The 23048-nt window shown below is 44.5% G+C and overlaps 1 protein-coding gene across 1 annotated transcript; it reads left to right on the top strand.

Moving 5' to 3' along the window:
* The first annotated feature begins 1525 nt into the window (after positions 1-1525).
* LOC147032707 (uncharacterized) lies at positions 1526-12103 on the top strand. Its single transcript, XM_085850835.1, is given in 3 exon segments — positions 1526-2343; positions 2586-2664; positions 10104-12103. Coding segments are annotated over 3 exon segments (1923 nt in total). The 3' UTR covers positions 11130-12103.
* Positions 12104-23048: the final 10945 nt, after the last annotated feature.

Below are 23048 nucleotides of genomic sequence, written 5' to 3'. Positions count from 1 at the left end.
ACCAGTTCCAGAAATATACCTTAAGTCTTTGGCCCGGGAGAAGACGTCCGGTGACGATAGATGGCTCGAGCATGTAAGAGAGCACATAGAAAACAAGACCACAACCTCTCGTGCTGATAACATTTCTTGGGCAGTTTACCATGCTCACAACCTGTCTCAATCAGCTCGTCCAATGTCCGTAACGGCTCTACTACCACTGTTTCATGAGTGCTCACACTGTGGCCATGATAAAACACTCAATGGATGTCATTCTGAGTGCTGTGCAGCATATAAATCCTGGGCAAACTCCTGTCATCGCCTTTAATCAGCCATTATTCGCAATTGCACAATAAATTCAGTGGAAATGGCCTGAGAAATATGGAGAGGATAAATTTGTTATTCTGTTTGGAGGGTTGCACATTGAACTGGCTGCACTGAAGACAGCAGGTGACTGGTTAGCAGGAAGTGGCTGGGTCGAAGCCTTGGTGCAAGCTGACATTGCTTCAGCTGGAACATCAGATTCCTTCCTGTGAGTTGCACATGTTGCACGCACACGTCACGCACATCAGGTTACAGCTGCAGCATTGAACATACTGCAGCATCACACATACGATGACTATGCAAGAGCAGCTGACAAGGATCAACAGTTATCATTCAAGGAATGGTGTCAAAGAAGAACCAAAGAATGTCCACAATTCCAGTACTGGAGTCTTGCATTGGCATTAGAGGTTAGCATCCTGACCTTTGTGCACTCGTTGAGGGAAGCTGACTTTGATATGTACTTAGATGCTCTCTGGGAGCTTCTCCCGTGGTTCTTTGCTCTTGACCACACGCACTATGCAAGATGGATTCCAGTCCACTTGCGAGATATGCTAGGCCTTCATAGGACACACCATGAGGTGTTGGAAGAATTCCGAGCTGGCATGTTCACAGTGCAAAAGACTAAGCGCATATTTTCCTCCATTGCCACGGACCAGGCACATGAGCAGAAGAATGCATGCATCAAGGGAGATGGAGGAGCTGTTGGTCTGATGGACAATCCCAGTGCTCTGCAAAAATGGAAGGTTGCTGGCCCAGAGGTTGCAAGAGTGATTGGTGAGTTTTAGATGGCCCAGGAGCACCATGCCGGCAAAGCTCAAACGTTGCATGACGACCAAACTAAAAGCATACAGAAGTCCTTCGACAAAGATGTTCGATCACTTGTGTCAGTTATCGAGGAGCTTGGTAATCCATTTCTTGAAGAAACCACTGACATTGTGGTCCTCGACACAAAAGACATCGCAAGCTCATCAGTTATTCACAGTGTGCAAAATGTGCAGAAGGTGGGAAAGGAGGCTTTGGAATCATTTGTGCAAGAAAGGCTCATTGAGCATAAAAAACCTCTCAATGATGTCCTCTTTGATGCCATTATTGGGCAGCTCATCAGGAAAAGCCCAGCCGAAAGACAAACAGAAGGTAGCCTCATTAAAGAGCAATGTGCAATTGTTTTCCCGCCTTTACATTGCTTGTCAGACACGTGAGGGAAACCTTGATGATTTTTTCCGTCATGAAAATCAGCTTTTCCCTCCATCCCTGTCCCAGGCAGGGAAGCTTCGAACTGGAACAGAGTGATCTTTTGCAATGCTTTGAGGAAATTGCACCGGCAAGTACACAGGCTCCAGAGGTTACATGCGTAATACTTGATGGGGCAGCGATGATTCAAGTGCTAAAGCCTGGAACAGCGAAGACCTTTGGGGAATATGCCAAAGAGGTATTCATCCCATTTGTTCTCTCCCAGTACAAATCTGCAACCCGACTTGACCTGATGTGTGACCGTTACCTGCCTGAAAGTCTGAAGAGCATGACCCGAGAAAAGCATGGCAGGGGAGTTCGGCGACGTGTGGGTACCTCAGTTGCAGTTCCTGGACAATGGCAGAATTTTCTTCGTGTCGACCAAAACAAGACAGAACTTTTCAGTTTCCTGTCCAATGAAATAATCAAGTCAGTTGAAGACTTGAGCAAAGAGTTTGTAGTCACACTGGAAACAGAGGTTCTTACTGCTCCACCATGCATAAATCCAGAATCACTTGCTCCATGCAGCCAAGAAGAGGCAGATGGCTGCATGTTCCTCCATGCAGCTGATGCGGCACAGAGAGGGAATGACAGGATCCTAATCCGAACCGTTGATACAGATGTTGTCGTACTTGCAGTTATGGCAACTCGGAGACTTTCTGTGAAGATATGGTTAGCCTTTGGAACAGGGAAGAGCTTGCAATTCCTCCCTGCACATGACATAGTCACTGCTCTCGGCCCTGAGAAGTCTAAGGCCCTCCCCATGTTTCATGCACTGACAGGATGTGACAGTGTCAGCGTTTGCTGGGCGTGGTAAGCGAACTGCATGGGCTGTATGGGAGTCGTTCCCAGAGTTCACAGATGCACTATCGGAAGTCAACCATGAACAAACAGATATAACCGAGTCCTGTATGGGCATTATTGCAAGATTCGTCATTTTGATGTATGATCGCACAAGTACCTGTGGTGACATCAATACAGCACGAAAGAAACTGTTTATAAAGAAAGGCAGAACTCTGGAATCGATTCCGCCAACACACCATGCTCTGGTGCAGCATGTTAGGCGTGCAGTGTACCAAGGAGCATTATGCTGGGGCCAGGCATTACATGCACAGCCTGAACTCCCATGTCCAAGTGAGTGGGGTTGGGAAAAAACATCCGACGGTCAGTTTAAACCGATTTGGACAACACTACCGGAAGCCGCAAAGATCTGCAATGAACTTATCTGGTGTGGATGCACAAAAGGATGCACTGATCGCTGCAGGTGTAAGAAGTCTGCACTTCCATGCACGTCACTTTGTTCTTGTGATGGGGAATGCAACAGAGACTAGAAAAGTCAAGTGACGGTCACTGTGGTTTTTTGCCAACTGCTTGTGATGTTTTCTTGATGGTTCATTCCTTCACATATTGTGCTAAGGCCTAAGTCACATTTGCCACGGCGGCCGTGGGGTCTCCAAAATCTACGGCCACTTGCAATTAAACGGCTGCCGCAGTATTTCTACAGTCACACAATGTAGCAGTCACATGTTTTTTTTGGGGGGGGGGGAGCCGCACGGCGTATTTAGAAATTGTGGAGACCGAAAACGTGGGGTTGCCGTACGGTCTTTGATTTGATGTCGCACAGTGACCTTAAGGGGGCCCTGCGGCAGCCATAGAATTTTCAAGGCAGACGCAAGGTAGCCTCAAGGTGCCCGCAAGGCGACCACAGGGGGTCCCGAAGGTGAACGTGCGGCCAGACGGACGGTAACGAGTGGATTTATTTTAATTTTTTTTACCAGTTTTTTTTTTTTTCGGCTTGTTGAATTTCTACGGCGAACGTAGAAATTAAAAAAGGTATAACTCCACGTTATAATTCCACGGCGACCCCTACGGCCTGTAAAAGATAGCCAAACGGCGTAGGGCCACCCTGAGGCCACCGCAGAAACTCTGCAGCCGCCGCACGTTTCTGTCAATTCAGAGGGCGTACGGCCGCCGTAGAGCAAATGTGACTTAGGCCTAACTGATGATAGTTTATGTTAGCCTTTGGATGGTGGCTATCTTGGATTATAAGATAGCTGCCATATATTCAATCTCACCATTGGATTCCTAGACCCCTAAAATGTGGTATAGGCATTAAAACTGTATTGATATCTTCACTCCCTAATGAGATATTGAGCAAAATAGTTTGTCAATGGCGGCCATCTTGGATTTCAAGATGGCAGCCACAATTTTCAAACATTTTATGTCACCATTGGCTTCCTTGAGCCGTAAAATGTAGGTATAGGCGGTTCAACTGTCTCGATATCTGTACGAGTTAAGGAGATATTTAACAAAACAGGTCCACACTGGTGGCCATTTTGAAATCCAAGATTGCCACCATATGGGGTGCAATTTCCAGTGGCCCCTGCACTAAAAATCTTTGTATTGTATTACTCTAACCATGTGCCAAGTTTCATGCTTTTAAGGGAAAGTGCACAATTGATCAGCTAAGCCACCCCACTATTCCAACGAATAGTTGAGGGAGTTCAATGGGTAGACATAAGAACATAAGCTGAATCTCCTCAACTAACCAACATCCAGCAGTTTATAGTGGAGCCACCGTGGCAAAGGAATCTATGCGTCGTGAAACCTTCACAGGTTCACTTACTGAAGACCCCCAATCTCCTTTTCTGTGGATGTCAAATTTAATTGAATTGCACCACTGGAAACAGGGCATGGCGCTGGAGAAAAGTCCCCACAGGAACATGGCCTTACGCCTTCTTGCTCTCCCTCGTCCTAGTCCTCTCTCTCCATTTTAAACCTCGTTTTTCTTTTTCTCCTCGTATTGTTCTTGGTGGTGGTATGGTTGTGACAACAGAAAAGAGAACCATTTCAAAGCACAATTAAATGAATATACTGGTCCGTCACACTCTCCCCATTCAAAGAAGAAAGTTTGAATAGTGAGAACTTTCTTACCCTTTACATGAAATACAAACAACAAAAAACAACATTTTTACAACCATGAGTAGCATTCAGACATACAAAATTAAAAACAACACATTTCCCTCATTAATACTTCCCAACAGAGTACAGGAATAATACCCGAGTTACTCAGATCTTGACAGAGCATCTGCAATTACATTGTCTTACTGTTTTATGTGTCTAATTTCCAAGTTGAATTCCTGTAAAGACAAGCTCCATTTCATCAATCTGATTTTTGTTTTTCCTTTTTTTATGAATGGAAGTTATAGCATTGTGATCTGTGAAAATTACAACTGAAAAAATAAATCCAATAACCATTTCTTTCATGCCTTGAGGCACGTCGGGTTACCCAGGCATGCTAATTGGGAAGCGAAGGAGCACAATCATGGGCAGTATTTGATGTCTTCCGGACGACTATAGAACTTACTGAACGTGTTACTAAGGCCTAAGTCACATTTGCTCTACGGCGAGGATACGGCGGCCATACGCCCTCTGAATTGACAGAAATGTGCGTGGCCGCAGAGTTTCTGCGGTGGCCTCAGGGTGGCCCTACACCGTTTGGCTATCTTTTACAGGCCGTAGGCGTCGCCGTGGAATTATAACACGGAGTTATAACTTTTTTCATTTCTGCGTTCGCCGTAGCAATTCGACAAGCCGAAAAAAAAAAAAACTGGTAAAAAATGAACCCACTCGTTACCATCCGTCTGGCCACACGTTCACCTTAGGGCCCCCCTGTGGTCGCCTTGCGGGCACCTTGAGGCTTCCTTGCATCTGCCTTGAAAATTCTATGGCCGCCGCAGGGCCCCCTTAAGGTCACCGTGCGACATCAAATTAAAGACCGTGCGGCAACCCCACGTTTTCAGTCTCCACAATTTCTAAATACACCGTGCGGCTCCCCGAAAAATAAAAACGTATGTGACTGCTACATTGTGTGACCGTGGAAATACTGCGGCCGCCGTATAATTGCTAGTGGCCGTAGATTTTGGAGACCCCACGGCCGCCGTGGCAAATGTGACAGGCCTAACTTACAGCTACCGTATAATGGCGTATTGGCAGCGTTTAGGGGAATTGGTATATAAAAATGGGGGTTCACACAGGAGGAACCCGTCAGTGTTCCAGACTCCATGTTTTTTTTTTGTTTTTTTTTCTTCGGCATGACGATGATGTTGACACTTTGATTTCTAGTGCAGTTATGATTTAAATCGTTGAGCGGCAGCCTATTAGTTATATTATATTATAACCGCACTAGAAATCGAAGTGTCAACATCATCGTCATGCCGAAGAAGAAAAAAAAAACCATGGAGTTTGGAACACTGACGCTAAACATTACCTCAACGTGTTTCGACTTATGAGTAACTTACAAGCAACATGTGTCAACGATCGCATAACGTGCCTCCAACACGTTACTCATAGGTTAGAAATAAGTTTCGGGTATGCTAAAGATTACTTCGACGTGTTTCGACTTATGAGTAACTTACAAGTAATGTTTGTCGACGTGTGTCAACGATTGCGTAACGTGCCTACAACTTATGGCCAGCGTATGCGGAACGTGTGAGTCGTACGCTGGCATACGTCGAAAAATTTCAAGCATGTTAAAATTTGTCGACGAGCTCGGCGTAATACAACGTATGCCAGCATACTACGACAAATGCCAGCGTGCTCTTAACATATACAAAACTTACCCATAACGTATTCGACGTGTGCCAGCGTTTTAGACAAATTTTTCATGCGTCGGCATACGCTGGCTAAATCGTCAAGGTGTGACAGCCCCTTAAGCTGATACTCATTTTGCCGACCTCGGAAGGATGACAGGCTGAGTTAACCAACATGGTGTTATTTCAGTGGCATGACAGGCTCAAACTCAAGAAGCTAGGATCTTAAGCCAGCTACCTTAACTGTTAAGCCAACACCAGGCTGACAACTGGAAAAGTAGTTGTACCTAAGTGTACCTCAAACTGTTGCAAAACTATCAGAAGATCAAAGGTCTCTTTTTCTATGATGGAATAGTTATTTTGGCATTTGTTAAACTTCTTCGAATAATAGCATACAGGCCAGGTGATATATGCCTACAACATCTTCCTGCAACAAAACAGCTCCAGCTCCTACATCACTGGCATCTACTGCTAATTTGAAGTTTTTCTGGAAAATTGGTGTCACAAGAACGAGAGGACTCATAAGTATGGCTTTAACTTTGTCAAATGCTGATAAGGTTGAAGCCATACCGATAAGGTTAAAGCATCAACTGACATTTGCCATCCCATACTAATTTGCCTTTTTCTTGAGCAGATCAGTCAGAGACTACAACGTCAAAAGTTTTTGCAAAATCTCTGATACCATGCAGCCATACCCAGGAATCTCATGAATTCCTCCTTGCTGTTAGGTTTTTTTTATTATTATTATTTGTATGCAGCCTGTGGCTGCTTGGCTGCATTATTTTTATGGGGGCACAGTTGTGCTGCTGATACAATGCCCTATTACCAGCACGCTGGTATTCATTTTGCCAATCTCAGAAGGATGACAAGCTGAGTCAACCCGACCTGATGTTAATTCAACAACTTGACAGGGGCTTGAACTTAAGATCAACGGATCTTAAGCCAAGCACCTTAACCATTAAACCAACACCAGGTCTTTACCATTAGGTGCTGCCAAGCTATCAATTGCTTCCCCTTTTGCTTTTCTGGCTGAACCTGACCTTGACCCACAACATGACCGAAGAACATAACCTGTGCTTTAGCAAATTCAGATTTTACCATAGTTATGGTTAGTTTGGCATTTGTAAGTCTCGTAAATAAAGCATGGATTCTCTCAAGGTGATCGTCCCAAGTCATGGAATGAATGATGACATCGTCAATGCACGAATGAATGATGGCATCGGGCCGTTCTTTCGGCCGAAAAAGACTTTAGGCTGGTAAAGTGCATTCGGTGACACGAAAGTAGAGATTTTCTTTTATTTGTTCAGTAAGAGGAATCTGCCAGTACCCCTTAAATATGTCAAACTTGGCTTGAGCAATCCTGTCAATGCAATCATCAATCCAAGGGATTGGATGAGTCAGTTCTTGACACCGCATTGACCCTTTTTAAATCAGTGCAACAGTAGACACTGCCATCTGGCTTGGGTGCCAGGATGCAGGGTGAACTCCATTTACTGTCACTAGGTTTGATGATGTCATTCTTGAGCATGTATTCAACCTCCTTCTGAAGATGTTCCAACTTGACTGGGTTCATCCTGTATGGGTGCTGTTTTACTGGTGTGACATCACCGAACTTTACATCGTGATACACTAAGTTTGTACAGCCAGGAACATTCATGAACAAGTGGTGGCCAAAGTCATAAATTAGGTCTGAGACTTAACTGTTCTGACGTCAAATTACCTAATTTTTTTTATCTCAGTGTACTAACACCTCAGAGTTGGTCAGCCTCAAGCAAGCGTTGTCACTAATGTGGTGAAGCTTCACCTCATCACAAATATTGTTTTGCTCCTGTGAACCGACGACAGGTAAAGCAGGTGAGACCGAGTCCACACTTTCTGGTTGCTTTCTGTCATGATATTCTTTTATCATATTGATACGATGCAATTGTCTCTGTTTGCGTCGATCAGGAATTTGGACTATATAGTCGGTCTATTGACTTTTTTATCAATCAGGTAAGGGCCAACATATGTAACCTCCGCCATCGAAGATGGACGGAGGTTACCGTTTTCACCCCTGTCTGTTTGTTTGTTTGTTTGTGAACAGTATTACGGAAAAACTCCTGGACGGATTTCGATGAAACTTGTTGGGAGGATTGGGTATGGTCCAAGGATCATGCCATTAGATTTTGGAATTGGTCCAAAATCCAATATGGCGGCCATTTTGAAAAAAAAATTGAATTTTTGTTTTTGCATTTCTACATGTTTTAAGTGATTTCCAACCAAAAATAAATAAATTTGTTAGAGAAAAAAAACAAAATTTTGCAACTTTTTTTCAGAAAAATTTCGATTTTATTTGAAAAATATTTGAATTTTTTTTGTATTTCTACATGTTTTTAGTGATTTCCAACCGCCAAAAAAAATTTGTTAGAGGAAAAAAAAACAAATTTTGCAACTTTTTTTTCAAAAAAAAATCGATTTTTTTTTCGCATTTCTACATGCGCGTTGATCTAGTTTAGTTTATTCAATCGTGGTTCAGTAGCGTCTGATCCGTTTTGACCTACAATGAATCGGATATCAGGTTCACTTAAGTGACCCAGCAGTATTGGCGGCAGAGGTTTTGCACTCTACCGAGTGCTCCCCCTCTTGTTATGGCCGGAGCAGGAGCTAACAGAGATTTGTACTACATCTCGAGTACAAAAGGTTTGAGAGCTAAAGTCATTAGATGGTGGGGTGGGGACCTCCGAATGGGCATTCTTAAGTTTTCCAATTGGTGCATTACGTAGGGGGCGCTGCTTGAAGTAGCCACCAAAATCCGTTTAAATTACATTTTGAGTACATGAATCAAACTGGTGCAAGAGTTTAATTTTGGCACTGATTACCGATATGTAATTCTTAAGTGACGGATTTGGTGCAAAACACATTTAAGAACGTCCTAAAGGGGGCGCCACTGTCACGTTTAAATCACATTTTGAGTACATTGTTGAAACTTTGTAGAAATAATCTTTTGACGATCCTGATGAACGATCAGTAATTCTTAAGTGACGATTTTGGTACAAAACCCATTTAAGAGCGGCCTAAAGAGGGTGCTATTTTTCGCACATTTAAAACACATCTCAAGTACATCAATGGAACTTTGTGAAAATATTCATTTGACCTTCCTAAGGCAGGATCAGTAGTTCTTAAATGACCCCTTTGGTGCAAAACCCATTTAAGAAGGGTTAAAATATCAATTATGGTCAAATTCCTGTGAAGGAGGAAGTAAGGTTGGTGTACTCAGGAACCAACATTTGCTACAGGTATTAAACTATTAGATAACTGCATGGAAGATGACGAATCACTTGTGGGCCTACATGACTCGTCATATATACTGCTGGCTTAGCATGCAAGGATGGGCTCATGCAGTGTGTTGGTGATACATGTGGATCAGCTGTGCAGCATAGTTGGTGCTGTGATTCCCATTTCATCATTCTCAATGTAGTAGTTACAGATATTTTACAACTGAGAGGTGAGTTTTATCTGGAGTTAGAGTAGTTCAGATAACATATATTAGGGACCCTAAACCAATAACTTATTGTGGCTTGTGGTTAAATCGACGAATTGTCCACGAGGAGGGGTTTAGTATATCCCATAATTCAGCCTACAATTCATGGATCCCTGGCCCATTCTTGACTGCATCGCCACGCACTGAGGTAACATTTGTTGAAGGTGACTGTTTTCACTTTCTTTATTATTATATTCACTAATAATAATGTAAATCTTTTCTACCAGTAATACAAGAAATGGTGTCAGCGAACAGCACTACTTATTAGTCTCCGCCACAGAGCTGCAGATGTCTCTCATCCCATTATCTATAATTTTAGAATTAACACCAGTATTGATAAACTCTGGTAATACTGGTATTGTGTCGTATGTAATCCCTACATTTTTGGATTTTATAACATGTTTTTGAAACGCATTTTTGCTAGTTATAGCTTATGAAATCCATTTCATTTCAGGTCATAGGCCAGTGAAACAGATATGGAATCATCTGATCCTTCCAACAACGATGTTCCTGCATCCAGGTGTTGTATTCTCCACATTGCCAGCAAGCCCTCAGCAAAGACCCCACATTGTGATGTTTTTCCATTCGATGAGAAGAACTGGAGTACTGTGCAGGCTGCAGCTGAGAAAAGGCGAGCAAAACCCCAATTTCTGAAATCGGTGTACTATGACTTGGTTGTCAGCTTGCCTCAGAACCCGGATGAGAATGATGGGTATCATGTAGCCTGCTACCAGAAATTCACAGCCATTACATCAACAACCTCAGCTCCTGGAGATAGACCATCTGACCTTAGTGAGAAGCGTTTGCCTCATTTGCGTTCAAACGCAAAGGCAGATGACGAAGCTGAACCCTCGTCATCTGGAATACTTCCTGCAAGTTTCCTTTTCTGCAATTCAAAGAGGAAGAAGAAAAAAGGTGGAGCTGTCGAACTGTTAGGTTCGTGTGAGACATGAGAGGCCAGACATAAAATTTAAGAGGCCGCTGAGCAACTTCAGGATGAAGCTATCCTTTCCAAGGTCGTTGGTGTAGACCTGGTTACAAAAGAAGCTAAGTATCATCACTCATGCAAGAGCACATTCTTACTTGCAGCCAGAAGAAATTCTAATGCTGATGACATTCCACAGAAAAAGACAGTTGAAATTAGACATATCCATGAATGTGTTGAAAAGTCTGTAATTGTTGACAAACGTGCAGAACTGTTGACATCTGTTTATCAACGTTATTTGGACTATTGTTCATCTGCTGATGAGTCCCTTATGCATAAGCAAAGTCTCATGCGAAACCTTAGAAATAAATTTTGGTCCAAACTCAAGATGCAGAGTCCAGCAGGTAAGAAATTGGGCAGCATTCTGTACAACACAGAAATCGCTGATGATTCCGTACGAGTGGCTTATGACTATGCAGAGTCTGAAGAACGACTCCTCAACCAAGCAGCACTTATTTTGCGAAAGCAGCTGTTAAATGCTCCCCCCCAAAGAGCAGAATGACTTCAAAGATATTCATGTAAGTGTTCTTTTGCAACATATAATTCAATACAAGTGTTTTACAATGGTAGCTACTTAGTGGATGCACGTCCTCTTGCCTAAAGTAGAAAAACTGTTTTTTTTTCATTTTTCACGATGCTTGTGCCATATGCACTGAATCTGTCGGGAAAACGACAAGGTCCAAATACTTTTACTGATCACTCGTGCTCCTCCCATGTATCGGTGCCATAACTACATGTCACACTTAATTTTGTTATTGAAATATAAGTAATTGATAGAAAAGTTAAAATTGATAGTTTCTTTGTTCTTCTATTCTATCAGATTCAAATTTCAAAGCATTCTATATGTTTTAAATCTTTCATGTCTTAAAAGTATAGATGGTCTTATGATGTTAGCAGAGAACATAAATAGGATTTTAACCATAATTTATCATAATTTGCCTTAATTCAGAATGTAATGAAAAGCTTTATGTCTGATGGAATTTTACACATGTCACTGGTTTAGTTGTGAATACATGTATCCGATATGATTAACTGACTGATTAGATTTCAACGCCCTACTTAGCAGTATTTCAGCTATATCAGGCAACGTATTCAAAATAATCCAGTAATACTGTCACAACCATGAAAGTGACAATGTTCTGCTATATTGGAAAACCAATATTCCTCTAGACTAAGTGCTCAGACATGTGGTAACTCCAGCATGCTGCCCCAGAGCCAGAGGGCTATTCGGTAAGAAATGACCTTTGTTTTACCTGCTTTGTATTGATCTTAACATCACGAAAACAGGTATTTGCATCTGACACCTTCTTAAATGGGTTTTGCACAAAAATGATCACTTAAGAACTAGTGATCCTTTCATTATGAAGGTCAAAATAATATTTCCACAACGTTTCGTTGATGTACTTGAGATGTGTATTAAATGTGATAAAAATAGCACCTTCTTTCGGCCGTTCTTAAATGGGTTTTGCACCAAAATCGTCACTCAAGAATTACTGATCCTTCATCAGCATGGTCTAAAGATTATTTTTTCAAAGTTTCAATGATGTACTCAAAATGTGATTTAAAAGTGACAGTGGCGCTCCCTTTAGGCCATTCTTAAATGTGTTTTGCACCAAATCCGTCACTTAAAAATTACATATCGGTAACCACAGTGCCAAAATTAAACTCTTGCACCAGTTTGATTCATGTACTCAAAATGTAATTTAAACGGATTTTGGCGGCTATTTTAAGCAGCGCCCCCTACGTAATGCACCAATTGGAAAACTTAAGAATGCCCATTCGGAGGTCCCCACTCCACCATCTAATGACGTTAGCTCTCAAACCTTTTGTACTCAAGATGTAGTACAAATCTCTGTTTGCTCCCGGACTATAATGGCTGACACGGAATTGGAAGCAACACTAAATCCTTGTCACAAGGACTGAATTCTCTGTCATTGGAATACCTATCATGCCTAGCATTAATTTTTTCCTGTGATCCTTTCAAGTTCTCTTTTGTTATTTCACATGCCTTTGACAGCTTATATCTGAAATCGGACACATATTCCAGCAAATTTAACTGTGACTTCCCATTAAGCCACTATTCCTTCAAAAGCTTCAATGGTCGTCGCATCATATGTCCAAACATGAGTTCAAAAGGACTGAATCCCAACGACTCCTGAACCGACTCTGGCAGAAAAAACAATAAGTGTACCCCTTCATCCCAGTCCTTGTCGCACTTAAAACAGTAAGTTATAATAATGTTTTTCAAAGTCTGCTGGAATCTTTCGAAGGCACTTTGTGATGCAGGATGGGTAAGCACTTGACTTAATCTGTTTCACTCTTAACTGATGCACAATCTGTTGAAAAAAGTTTTGACATTTCATTGAGGACAGTTGTTGTCTAAACTTGGTAGAATTTTATAGCTGGTCAACATTTACTCAGATTTTGACACTTTATTTCATGTCACCGTGATGCATTGAGCACACGTATTCTTTTGTCTTAATGGATTAGCAGCAATAGTGGTCATGGCGACAAAGTGTCTGACTGTGATGTTGCCTTAATTTACATTTTCCGCAAATTATAATTCCAGCGAAAATGGTTTGAAAGTAAAACCATGAAAGATAATTCTCGTGAATATTAAGTATTTTACCAGCATTGCTTATTGTTCAATGTGCTTTTATGAAACAAATAAGTAAGCAATGGCTTTTAACATGAAAATGCTTCTATCATCAGTTTTCATAACTAGCTGAAGTACCCGGCGTTGCCCGGGGAAATTCGATGAAATATTCTCATCATTAAATTTGTGTTGTTGACAACAAATCACGATATACAACCTCAACATACGATCTTCACAATACATATCACTCGATCGCTTCCAGAAAAACCCCAGGCAATATATAAGCACATGACCCGATCGAGGCCTGAAGGCCAATTATCAGGTTTTATCTGGAATCAATTTTTTTTTTTTTGTCCAAACATAGCCCTCGACCTTCCCCTGGATGAAAGAGGAGGCCATGAAAAGTTTGGTCGCACTTGTTCCTGCAGGGTCCGAATGCATAAATGAACAAACAAACTTTCTTCTTTATATGTTAGAGAGCAGAGTACCCACCCTCTGTGTGGGTTGAGTTTTCACATCACTTGCTGAAAAAAAAGTATAGTCTGTGTTTTGCAAGAAGACTATAGATGTTTGTGTGGTGTGCACTTAAAAAGTTCGAGATGGCCTAATGGGTATGTTCCAATAGTAGTTCGTGTCGAAGGGTCTCATCTCTCAAGCATGTAAAAAGGTCCAAGTGGTCGAAAGCTCCAAATGGTCAAGGGTCCAAGCTGTCTGATCTGCCTAAAGGGTGTAAGGGGTCTTAAGGATCTTTGGGCTCTTCAGAGTTGAAAGGGTCTTGAAGGGTCTTACAGGTCTTTGGGGTCAAAAGAGTCTTTAAGGTCTTAACGGGTTTTAGGGTTCTTAAAGGTCGAAGAGGTCTCAACAGTCGAAAGGGTTAAAACTAAAGTACGTTCGTAATAGAGGTGGTCTAATTAGATGTTCTCATGAGTGTAACTTTTACAACACAGACAGACACACACAGATATGAATGGCATTTTATACTACTGTATAGATTATGAGTGCACAAAACAGGGGTCTGAACATTTCATTGGTTGTAGTAGCATTTTGAATCAGACCACAGCGACCATTTATACTAACGTAACGAAGCACCTCTCTAAATCGCTCGCTCCGCTGCCGAGTGGCTTGCAAAATAGTTGATACGGAACAGTACGCTTGGCAAGCGATATCAAGATGCTTGCTAATGAAACACACCTGGACCATATGTTAAAGAAAATATAAACATCACATAACTTACAAAGCAGTTATTAAACCAATTAACACTGAGAGTTCCATTAAATGATCATTGTAGACGCCGAGAATATATACATCGATCCAAGTTCATAAGTTCAGGTTTGAAGGGGAATTCAGTAAGTACTGTATTTGGAGAAAGATGGAGTTGATCGGAAGGTACAGACGAAGGCCTGGAGCAAGCAAGTTGTTGTCATGTTGGGCGTTTTAAATGATTCAACAGCAAAGGCGTATCGCTGTTTTATTGCAGACCAGAATGTAAGATTTGTTGCTTCGCTGGCAGGAATACCAATTTTTGCATGATTGCTAAAAAAAAAAAAACGGTTGGGGTTAATGGGAAATAAATTAGGTGGTGTATAGATACTGGCCTCGCTATATACTCAGGAGGTATATAGAAAGAGTGAGATGGGCTGGGAGAGAGAGGGGGCTGGGATAGGGAAAGAGAGAGGGCTGGGATAGGGAAAGAGAGGGGTGGAAGAGAGAGAGAGCGGAGTGGGAGAGAGCGTGAGGGAGGTAGGAGAGTGAGCAAGAGGGGGTGGGTGTAATGTATTCAAATAAACAGAGACCAAGACTCTGAAGTTGGAACAATAATTTTAATCCAGGCATGGGCACAACACAGCACCGGAACATGGGCGGATCACATGACTCTCCTTTACCATGCCCCGGTGCATCCATGTATGCATTAGCATAAACTACTCATACATCTCATCTCCCCCTCCCCATGTGTTGTTTTTTTTTTTTTTTTACAAATCAAGATGCTCAGGAGGCTTACTAACATGGCTGACCTAAGGGCTGTCCTTGCTTGTGACTGACGTAGGCTTCTCAATAGAGGGTACAGGGTCAAGAGATGATTCAGGTACATTGGTGGGTGAAAAGCTTACATGAGGAAGCACCTCAGGTTCAATCGCAGGTGCTGTTAATACAGGAGTGGGTGACAAAGGCACTTGAGCCGGTTCAATGGTTGGCTCCCCATGACGTAACTTGAGTTGATCAACATGTTTACGTACGGATCTACCATCACACAACTTCACAAGGAACATCATCTCACCAATGTTTTCGATAATGATGCCAGATGACCACTTGGTGACACATCTGGAGTTCAACACGTATCGTGGATCGTTGACCTGGAAGTTGTGGTGTGCAGACATTTGGTCGTGATTATGTTTTTGTTGATACTTGTTATTCTCGATCTGGACTGCTACATCCGGGTGCACTAATAATAATCGTGTTGGTGATTCACAATCCGTCTGAAGTAAGTAAAGCCTTACATCCAAAGCATTGCTTTATTCAACTGAATGAAGCAGTGCTGAAACAAAGGAAACAAAAGCACAACATTACAAAATGAAGCATAAGAGCAAGATCAGTTATATCCTGGAAACAAGAGGTATGGCCCAACAAGCACTCATTGAATGTCTTGCAAGAGTTTGCATAGCAAATCTACCAAATTCATGACACCATCAGAAGCTTGGCAGGTGAGCGACTGGTGGTTTGGTGCGATAGTTGAGCAATACATGAGCAAGACAAGATTGAATGGATCCTTCCTTGACATAGCTAAGACCGTCATGGACAATCTGAACAGCATGTTCGACTTGGCCATTACTGGCAGGTTTATCGAGGGCAGATGTGTAGTGCTTCATGCCATTCATTTTATAAAAGTTCTGAAACTCTGAACTCGAAAATAACAATCCATTATCTGATATAATGGAGTTTGGAACACTATGTTGCGTGAACATGATACACAAAACTTCAATCATTACAGCAGAGGATGAAGATGGTACAACGAGAGCTTCAATCAATTTGGAGTGGGCATCAACCACGATAAGGAAAATCCATCCATCCATTGGGACCATACTATGTACAAAGCGTCGGTGCTGCCAAAACGGTCTCATGGGCTATTAGACACAATCCTGAATGGGTCGCCACTCCGACGCAGGATACTCGAATGGCTGAATCATCCCAGCAAGCTGGTACTCACTTTGCCGACATTGGAAGGATGAATTTGTGTCAGGTCAGGTTCGATCTGTGACCTGCTACAGGTACCATGTAAACCTGTACTAACCTGTTCCATGGTCGGGTTGTCGGCGACTAAACCGTCTCCCCCACCAGGTTTTCTGGTGAGGGGGGTGTTTGGATATGGACACCCAGCAGGATTAAAAACATAACCTGTCAAAGGGCGGAGGAGCTCCTTGTGAGCCAACGGCCATCCATATCTAGTGCCCAACTGTGTCTGCGGACGTCCTCCTGCAGTTGGGTCACTTCTTATTAGGAGGTTGGTGGCAGGATTTGCATTCCGGCCACTGTAAAACCCTTCATTCCGCAAAACGCAAAAAAATCTGAAAACCCACTCCGTGGGAGTACCTCCTGTGCAGCTTCCCGTCGCAGGGCAGCTCACCGGATGACGGGATTGGGGCAAAGCCTTCGGGACCCCCAATCTTTGATAGGAGGGAAACCACGGGGTAACATCCCTGGGTCAGATTGCGGGAGAGTGTGTCGGAGTGGTGCTGAGGTGTCGTCCACCAGACGGCGGTCTCCTTGGGTTAACCTGAGGCGGTCCCTTCGGGTGGGTGCCTGGAATGTCCTATCCCTAAGAGAGGATGATCACCTGTCTCTGTTATCATCTGAGCTCAAGCGTTTGGACATCGGGATTGCAGCTCTCTCTGAGGTACGGAGACCGGATTGCGGCGAGATAATGGTGGCTGGTTACACCTACTATTGGTCTGGTCACTCTGATGGTTACCATACCCAAGGAGTTGCTGTAGCTGTGTCCAATAAGCTGACCCCAATGATAATTGAGGTAACACTGGTCAACGAGCGTATTATGAGATTAAGGATTCGTCACTCCTTAGGTGTCATTTCCCTGGTCTCTGTTTATGCTCCGACTGAGGCGAGTGATCTCACCGTGAAGGATGCATTCTACGCCACACTCGAGTCTGTGGTTGATCAGTGCCCCAGACGAGATACACTTCTAGTCTTGGGGGATTTCAATGCATCGACTGGAACTGATAGGGATGGTTATGAGGTGTGTGTTGGTCCCCATGGGTCAGGAACTATGAACCAGAATGGCACTAAGTTCCTTGACTTTGCAAGAAGTCATGGACTTAGGGTGGCTGGTTCATGGTTTCAGCGCCCACAAGCTCATCGCTGGACTTGGTATTCCAACGCTGGCGGTGTGGCAAAGGAGATTGACCATGTCCTCATTGACGGTCGTTGGAGGATGATCCAGAACTGCAGGGTCTACCGGAGTGCTCAGTTCCTCAATACTGACCACAGGCTTCTTGTAGCAACTCTAAAGCTGCACCTTAAATCCTGGAGAATGGTACCATCCCAGCCGAGGCTGGATGTTGCCAAGCTCAGGGATGAGAGAGTAGCTGAGGAGTTTGCGAACAGGCTGAGTGGACACTTGGGGGGTCTGGGTGCTTTGGTGGATGGATGCCTTGGAGCTCACCGCAGGGCAAAGAAGAATTTTATCTCTCAAGGGACACTGGATACCATTGACCAGAGTCGCAGGGCCAGGCTGAATGGCAGAGCTGAGCTGTTCAGGGAGCTGAGGCGTAAAACTGTACGTGCACTGAGGGTGGACAAGGAGGCCTATGTGCGAGGAATCTGTGAGGGGATAGAGCATCACCTGTGGACAGGTGATTCTCGTCCCGCTTACAGGGGAATTTGCGCATTACGTTCATCCAAGCCCATCCCTCAGAGCACTACAGTTCGAGCAGAGAGTGGTAGGCTCTTGACAGAGGAGTCTGAAGTGAAGGCCCGCTGGGCCGGTTACTTTGAGCGGTTGTACCAGGCTGATCCCCCAGCTGTCGAGTTGGACGTCAAGGGTGTTACAATCCCTGTTGCTGACCCTCGAATCAACTGTGGTCCACCTTCGCTTGTTGAAACACAGGCTGTGGTGAACCAGTTGAAACGGGGCAAAGCTCCAGGGATCTGTGGCATCCATGCCGAACTTCTCAAGGCTGGTGGAAATGCTGCACTCGTGTCGTTGCATGCAGTTTTGTGCTCTGCCTGGAACACAGGCATCATCCCAACTGACTGGAAGAGGGGCCTTGTTGTCCCTCTCTGGAAAGGGAAGGGTGATCGCCAAGACTGCAACAACTACCGAGGGGTGACGCTGCTCTCAGTGTCGGGCAAGGTCTTTGCTCGGATAATTCTCGATAGGGTTCGCCACCATCTGCTTGAGCACCAGCGTCCAGAGCAGTCAGGCTTTACACCAAAGAGGTCAACGATTGACCGTATCCTTGCACTTCGTGTCCTCACCGAACGCAGACGAGAGTTTCGGCAGGGGCTGCTTGCAGCCTATGTTGATCTCTGTAAAGCGTTCGATTCAGTGAATCGGGATGTCCTCTGGAGGATTCTTGGTCTTCGTGGGGTGCCACCAAAACTGATCGATCTGATGTCTGAACTCTACTCTGGTACTGAGAGTGCTGTGAAGTGTGGTGGTACCATCTCTGACTTATTTCCAGTTGTTACTGGAGTTCGTCAGGGATGTGTACTTGCCCCCACACTTTTCAGCACTTGTATGGACTGGATTCTAGGGAGGATGTCGGAGAGATCAAGTTGCGGTGCGTCATTTGGGAATGTCAAGATCTCGGACCTTGACTTTGCAGATGATGCAGTCATCTTTGCGGAGACTTTAGACATCCTCTTGGGGGCCCTCGAGGTGCTGAATGAGGAGTCGGAGCCGTTGGGATTACGGGTTTCTTAGGTCAAAACTAAGATCCAGGCTTTCGGTGACATCTTGGATGCTGCTGTCCTGTCTGTGTCTGTTTGTGGTGAGGATGTTGAGGTCATGGAGAGATTCACTTACCTTGGCAGTGATATTCATGTCTCTGCTGGCTGCGAGTCAGAGGTCAATAGACGTCTGGGTCGGGCCTGGGGAGTCATGGATTCACTGGATCATGGGGTGTGGCGCTGCCGGTACCTGTGCGGGAGGACGAAAGTCCGAGTCTTCAGGTCCTTGGTACTTCCAGTCTTGCTCTATGGGTGCGAGACTTGGACTCTGACCAAGGATCTGAGACGGAGACTTAATTCCTTTGGTACCAGGTCTCTTCGGAGAATCCTTGGCTATCGCTGGTCGGATTTTGTGTCCAACGAGCGGTTGCTGAGAGAGACTCGGATGAGATTTGTTACCTGCATAGTCCGTGAGCGTCAGTTGCGGCTGTATGGACATGTGGCTCGTTTTCCTGACTCTGATCCTGCTCACCAGATTCTCTCAGCGAGGGAGTCTCATGAGTGGAGGAGGCCAGTGGGTCGACCACGTGCCTCATGGTTGCAACAGGTTGACCATCATCTCAAGGAGATGGGGATGGGCCTGGCATCTGCCTGGGGGATGGCCAGACGGAGGCCTCTGGAGTACCGGCGGAAAGTGGATGCAGCGACATGCTGTTCTGGCACATGCTCCCATACCTGACCTGACCTGAAGGATGACAGGCTAAGTCAACCATACCTAGTATTAATTCATCAGCCCAGCAGGATTTGAACTCAGGACCTGAGAATCCCAAGCCCACCACCCTAACCACTAAGCCAACAACAAGCATTTAAGGAAAAGCTTCTCTTGAAATGGACCAGCATGGTCGGTATGTAGTCTGGACCACGGCTTTATGGCCATGACCACATGGCCAATGAAGACTGTGGCGGTGTCTTGGCATGGGCTTGACAAGTGTGACAATGGTGTGTGCTGGACTCAATGTCACTGTCCAAACCAGGCCACCGAACATGGGCTCGGGCAATAGCCTTCATGGTAACAATCCCGGGATGAGCATGATGGAGTTTATTGATAATTTTCCTGTGGAGTTTAAGTGGAATTACCACTTGGCTACCCCAAAGCAGGCAGTCTGCATCAATAGACAGCCCATCCTTCCGGATGAGGTATGGTTTCACCCCTTCCAATCACCTGATGCCCAATCACGTGATCTAACACAGCGTTTAATTCGTGACAATTCTGGATTAAATCTCTTGTTCCCACTTCAGAGTCATCGTCTCTGTTTATTGAATACATTACAGTGGTGACAAGGATGTCTTCATGCATTGGCATATTGCAAGAATACGCAATGGGGGTGATTGGGAAGACTATACCATGGTATAGTCTTCGTGGCAAACAAAATGGACAACAATGAGGATGCTCAAAGGCAGCAAGCTGTATTACTGACTGTATGCGGCACCCTGACGTACAGTCTCATCAAAGATCTTCTTGCCCCAATAAGAGCTCGTCAATCTCGTGAAAAGACATGATCACCCTAAATCAGGCAAGATCGTTTCGAGATATAGATTTTATACCCACCATCGTCAAGATGGTCAGTCAGCATCCGAGTTTGTGTCTGAGTGACACCGACTCGCCGAACATTGTGAGGTTAGAGACAAACTCGAAGAGATGTTGCATGACATTTTTATAATAGGGATCAATGACAATTCAATTCTGTGGAAACTCCTTCCTGAATCCAACCCCAAGTTGGCTAAAGTCATGGAAATAGCCACTGCGTCTATCCAAACTGCCGAGAACCTACGGGTGATCTCGAACAAGTGAAAAGTTATTCAGCAGGACCCATCAGTTAACAAGGTAACCTTTGGCTACAAGCAGAAGTGTGTTAGCAAACCACCAAATTCACCTCCACCTCCTGATGCTTCTGGGTCTACCCATAAATCTGGAGTAACTTGTTGGCGTTGTGGTGGTGATCATCAAGCTTGCCAGTGTCGGTACAGGAATTATACCTGTGACAACTGTGGTAAGCGAGGACACTTGAAATGTCATTATCCTCGATCCAAGTCAAAGAATTTGTCTTCTGCTTATCACATTTGGACGAACCTTGATGTTGTGTACAATAGGTCACAGAGCACAGCCTGCAGCCGAGAGACAAGTGAGGAACTTTATGAGGCCTTCTCTGTTAGAAAAAAATAGAACTCCAATGCTCCAATTATAGTTGATGTAACAATCAATAAGATCCTGGTGAGGATGGAAGTTGATGCCGCCGCTTCCAAGTCAATTGTGAACGAGAGCAAGTTCACCTCCATCTACTCTCTGAGAAAGGCTCCTACACTCCGGCCTGTATCTACTGACCCAAGGACATACACTACATTGCCAAAAGTATGTGGACACCCCTTCCAATTAGTGGATTTGGTTATTTCAGCCACACCCATTGCTGAGAGGTGTATAAAATCAAGCACACAGCCATGCAATCTCCATAGAAAAACATTGGCAATTGAATGGTTCATATTGAAGACCTCAGTGACTTTCAACGTGGCACTGTCATCGGATGCCACTTTTCCAAGTCAGTTCGTCAAATTTCTGCCCTGCTAGAGCTGCCCAGATCAACTGTAAGTGCTGTTATTGTGAAGTAGAAACGTCTAGGAGCAACAACAGCTCAGCCGCGAAGTGGTTGACCACACAAGCTCACAGAACGGGACCGCTGAGTGCTGAAGCGCGTAGCACGGAAAAATCATGTCGTTGGTTGCAACACTCACTACCGAGTTACAAACTGCCTCTGAAAGGAGTGAGGAATGGGGGGGGAGGGAAGGCAGCATAAAGGGAGGGGAATCTGACAAGCAATGTCAGCACAAACACTGTTCGTCGAGAGCTTCATAAAATGGGTTTCCACGGCTGAGCAGCCGCACACAAGCCTAAGATCACCATGCGCAATACCAAGCATCGGCTGGAGTGGTGTACAGCTCACCGCCATTGTAATCTGGAGCAGTGGAAACGCATTCTCTGGAGTGATGAATCACGCTTCACCATCTGGCAGTCCGACGGACGAATGTGGGTTTGGTAGATGCCAGAAGAACGCTACCTGCCCGAATGCATAGTGTAAACTGTAAAGTTTGGTGGATTAGGCATAATGGTCTGGGGCTGTTTTTCATGGTTCGGGCTGGGCCCCTTAGTTAGAGTGAAGGAAAATCTTGATGCTACAGCATACAATGACATTCTAGACGATTCTGTGCTTCCAACTTTGTGGCAACAGTTTGGGAAGGCCCTTTCCTGTTTCAGCATGAAAATGCCCCCGTGCACAAAGCGAGGTCCATACATAAATGGTTTGTCAAGATCGGTGTGGAAGAACCTGACTGGCCTGCACAGAGTCCTGACCTCAACCCCATCGAACACCTTTGGGATGAATTGGAACTCTGACTGTGAGCCAGACCCAATCACCCGACATCAGTGCCTGACCTCACTAATTTTCTTGTGGCTGAATGGAAGAAAATCCACACAGCAATGTTCCAAAATCTCGGGGAAAGCTTTCCCAAAAGAGTGGAGGCTGTTATAGCAACAAAGGGGGGACCAACTCCATATCCATGCCCATGATTTTGGAATGAGATGTTGGACGAGCTGGTGTCCACATACTTTTGGCGATGTCGTGTACACCAAAGAGGTGGTTCTTGGAGTCGACTTAGCTAACATAACTGTGGGATATGGAAACAGCACTCATGTCCTACCACTACTGATACATCTCAGTGGGAGAGCAAGTGAGAGGGGTGGGAGAGAGAGGGAGAGACGATGAAGAGAGGAGGGAGAGAGAAGGGTAGGGAGGGGCAGGGTGGAGAGACAGAGAGGAGGGAGGAGAGTGAGGGGTGGTGGAAGGGAAACATATGAGGGGAGGAGGAGTTAGC

The sequence above is a fragment of the Eptatretus burgeri genome, chromosome 2 (assembly GCF_056783735.1).
Source record: "Eptatretus burgeri isolate ZD-2024b chromosome 2, Ebu_testis_v1, whole genome shotgun sequence".
Classification (NCBI taxonomy): domain Eukaryota; kingdom Metazoa; phylum Chordata; class Myxini; order Myxiniformes; family Myxinidae; genus Eptatretus; species Eptatretus burgeri.
This window is presented reverse-complemented; position numbering and strand designations above follow the sequence as displayed.